We start from the raw sequence: 3,343 nt of genomic DNA on the forward strand, positions 1-3,343 counted from the left end.
AAAAAGAGGCATGAATTTGCTTTCAATTCATCATATATAGAAGACAAAATTTCCATTCCTTAACAGTCATCCTTCTTTCACTGACTTAGTCGTCTTGGGGAGGATCTGCCCAGAGTTTGCATTTGGACAAACATATACTGCCTATATCTGAACCTTCCTTTGGTTATTTGGACCCAATACATAAGATTGGACCCCCATAATTTAGCGTAATGCATTGGCTTGATACGTTTAAATTAAAATATGCATGATCAGTATTTTACTCACATCAGAAGGTATAAAAAATTAGTAAAGGACTTGGTATGTGAACTGATTTTGGATTTAATGGATGTGCCTATGTTAAAATTTAGCTTAAGTAAAACGTTTAAGACTTATCCAGTGTCTACATGCAAGGTGCGCCGGCCGACGGTCGGCAGCGTTTTCTTTTCGTTTAAATGTTCGTTCTTAATTCATTCATACCGCTTTCTATAAATAACCAAGTTCATACTTCAATTCCCCACCTCTCTCTCAGTTCTTTCAATCTATCAATTGCAATAACTTAAATATCTCGAAGAAAAGGTGAAAGACTAATTGAGATGACAAACCAAATTTTGCTATTGATTACTTTCCTTGCTATGACATGCGCATTGGTCATTGCTTTTGAGCCTAGTCCATTGCAAGATTTCTGTGTCGCTGACACAACTAGCTCAGGTTCATATCGAAGTTTTTTGCAGTTTTTATTTGTGATAAGATAAGCTTTAAGTTTGCATTTAAAAATGTGTACACTTCTTAATCCTACTTAGTCCTCCGCTGACTTTAACTTTTGCTTTGTGAATTGTATTTGTGCACATATCACAGCAACGAGAGTAAATGGGTTTCCTTGCTTGGACTCCAAGCTAGCAACAGCTGAGCATTTCTTCTTCAGCGGACTTCACATCCCCGGCAACACCTCAAACCCTGTTGGTGGAAAGGTCACCCCTGTCAATGTGGGTCAAATTCCAGGTCTCAACACCCTCGGCATCTCACTCGCTCGCATCGACTACGCACCATGGGGTGTCATCCCACCCCACACTCATCCCCGAGCCACTGAGATTTTAACCGTCTTAGAAGGCAGCCTCAATGTTGGCTTTGTGACATCAAACCCCGACAACAAGCTCATTTCGAAGGTCCTTAACAAGGGTGATGTGTTTGTGTTCCCTGTTGGACTAGTTCACTATCAGCAAAATGTGGGGAATGGAATTGCCATTTCACTCTCTTCTCTGAGTAGCCAAAACCCGGGAGTCAACACCATTGCTAATGCTGTGTTTGGATCCAATCCCGCAATTTCAGAAGATGTTCTGGCTAAATCTTTCCAGGTTGACAAATCCGTAATTAGTAGCATTCAAGCTAAATTTTAGATGTTTTCCACGGAAACTAGTTTCTGAAATTTCTGTGTTATTATTACAGCTCCAGTACACTTGTGATTTGCAATTTATGAGTTAGATTTGTTGGAAGTGTGTATTAAAATCTCCTTGGAATCGAACATGAAATTCATTGGTAGTGTCCGTTGTGGACCTCGTATATCTACATTGTTTATGCAGCACGTCCTGTATTCCATAAATCATTATGTTTGTGAGATGAAATTGAGCAGTCACCGTACCAGTTTCCTTGAGATTTTCATGTATAGGATGTACAGCCTACAGAATTCATATAAGAGTACCAAAAATGCCTCTTTCACTTAGCAATATTTAGAATAGATAGGTCTACTCCTCAACCCTAGTCTTTTTGTTTGTTTTATACATACATACATACATACATACATACATACATACATACATACATATATATATATAAGACAAATATATGACATTATTTCCTTCGTAGGTTAAAAACTACGTACGTTTAACCACCACATGAATAAGGTTCGGAAATACTATATTGTATTCTGGGGCACAAAAGTTTCCATTAAACAACGACTGAACTATCAAGGAAAAACAAAAAACAAGAAGATGAACTTAAAAACATCCTATCAGCTGCTTTCAGGAAACCATCATCATCATTCATCGTTAAGGGTTCCGTTGACCTTCTCGCATTCATCAATCCATTCACTGTAAATGTCGATCGGTTCAGTCAAAGCTGTGACAGTTGTGCTGAAACTCTCTAGGCAAACGCAACAGATAGCCTCACCAATTATGTTCTTCATGTCGATTCGGCACTCAACACTGCTGGAATGGTTGCAGAAGGGGCAACAGAAAACAGTATCAAGCTTCTCGGCAAATCGCTTCTTGGCTGCTGGTTTTGTTGCCGTAGACTCTCTCTTCCCCATTTAATTTACTTCTCTCAACAAATTTCTCTCCTGAATTCTGAATCGCACTCTTAGAAACGCTTGTCCTTCTGGTTCCTTAGTAGTCGGTTCAACAGTGCTCATTTAGGAAACCTTCTTTGAGTAGGAGTCTTGATGCCTATAGGAAAGGAAATAGTTACTGCGTTAATTGGCTGACCACAGTTGTAAATTTATTTTACGAAAATTACCCACTCTTTATCCTCCTAATGCAAGGAGGAGTTCTCAGACCAATCTAATGATCAAATATTATTGGTCAACGTTTTCCCAGATTTCCTAAATTTTGATATTTACTTGGTACCCAAGTTAAACCATTCATGGGCGGGTTTCCTAATTGAAATAGGATTAATTTTCCTAATTTCGTACCGAGTTACTTATTCCCCAAGCTTTCCCCTGTCAGACTTACCTATTCATATGAACCGGCAATAATCTTGCGGCCTTATTTCTTCCATCAATGGAGTTCGACTCGATCACCTACGCTCTTCACATGTACGCCATCAAATACGAAAACCCATCACCGCATTGCCAGCAAATTACGTCACCAACTTTAGAAATCCGCACGAGACAGCGGCTCTAGCTCCGAGTCCTAACTTCCAACGGCCTTGACGTCCCATCACTCGCTATGTGCGTGCTCGACGACGTGGTCTCTCCGGACCTGACCACCAACCCCATCGCGGTGCCTCCCCGCGAAGTGGCATTGCCGGAACTGCGCCAGTTCTGCATCCGCAACGCACTTTCAAGTTTGGAAATTAATAGGACTGTGTGCGAGCGTGTGGCGCCCCAGATAGAAAAGTATATGGTGGAAGCGGCTGAGGTTTACGGTTTCGGAGGGTTTGGGGTGGTGGCTGAGATTGAAGTCAGAAAAGCTGACATTTTCGATCAACACAAGGCGCGCAGTTCGTTAGGGGTGATTAAATTAAGCACTTCATTAATTTCTTAATCTCATTATCAAGCAATTATACCACGATTATTTCTCAATGAGGCGTGTTACTGTTGGCGATAGTTGGTGCGAGTTGCCGGCTTCACTCTGCATCTATTAGGATCAAG

The 3,343-nt window shown here is 40.8% G+C and overlaps 1 protein-coding gene across 1 annotated transcript; it reads left to right on the top strand.

The window, feature by feature from the left end:
- Positions 1–572: 572 nt before the first annotated feature.
- LOC137726947 (putative germin-like protein 2-1) lies at positions 573–1,373 on the top strand. Its single transcript, XM_068465897.1, has 2 exons — positions 573–687; positions 835–1,373. The coding sequence occupies exons 1-2, from the start codon at positions 573–575 to the stop codon at positions 1,371–1,373; spliced, it is 654 nt and encodes a 217-aa protein (XP_068321998.1).
- The last annotated feature ends 1,970 nt before the right edge of the window (positions 1,374–3,343 follow it).

The sequence above is a fragment of the Pyrus communis genome, chromosome 2, assembly GCF_963583255.1.
Source record: "Pyrus communis chromosome 2, drPyrComm1.1, whole genome shotgun sequence".
Taxonomy (NCBI): domain Eukaryota; kingdom Viridiplantae; phylum Streptophyta; class Magnoliopsida; order Rosales; family Rosaceae; genus Pyrus; species Pyrus communis.

Coding starts and splice junctions, on each gene's coding strand:
- LOC137726947 (XM_068465897.1), top strand. CDS start 573: ATGACAAACCAAATTTTGCTATTGATTACTTTCCTTGCTATGACATGC. Junction 688..834: donor CGCTGACACAACTAGCTCAG/GTTCATATCGAA, acceptor CACATATCACAG/CAACGAGAGTAAATGGGTTT.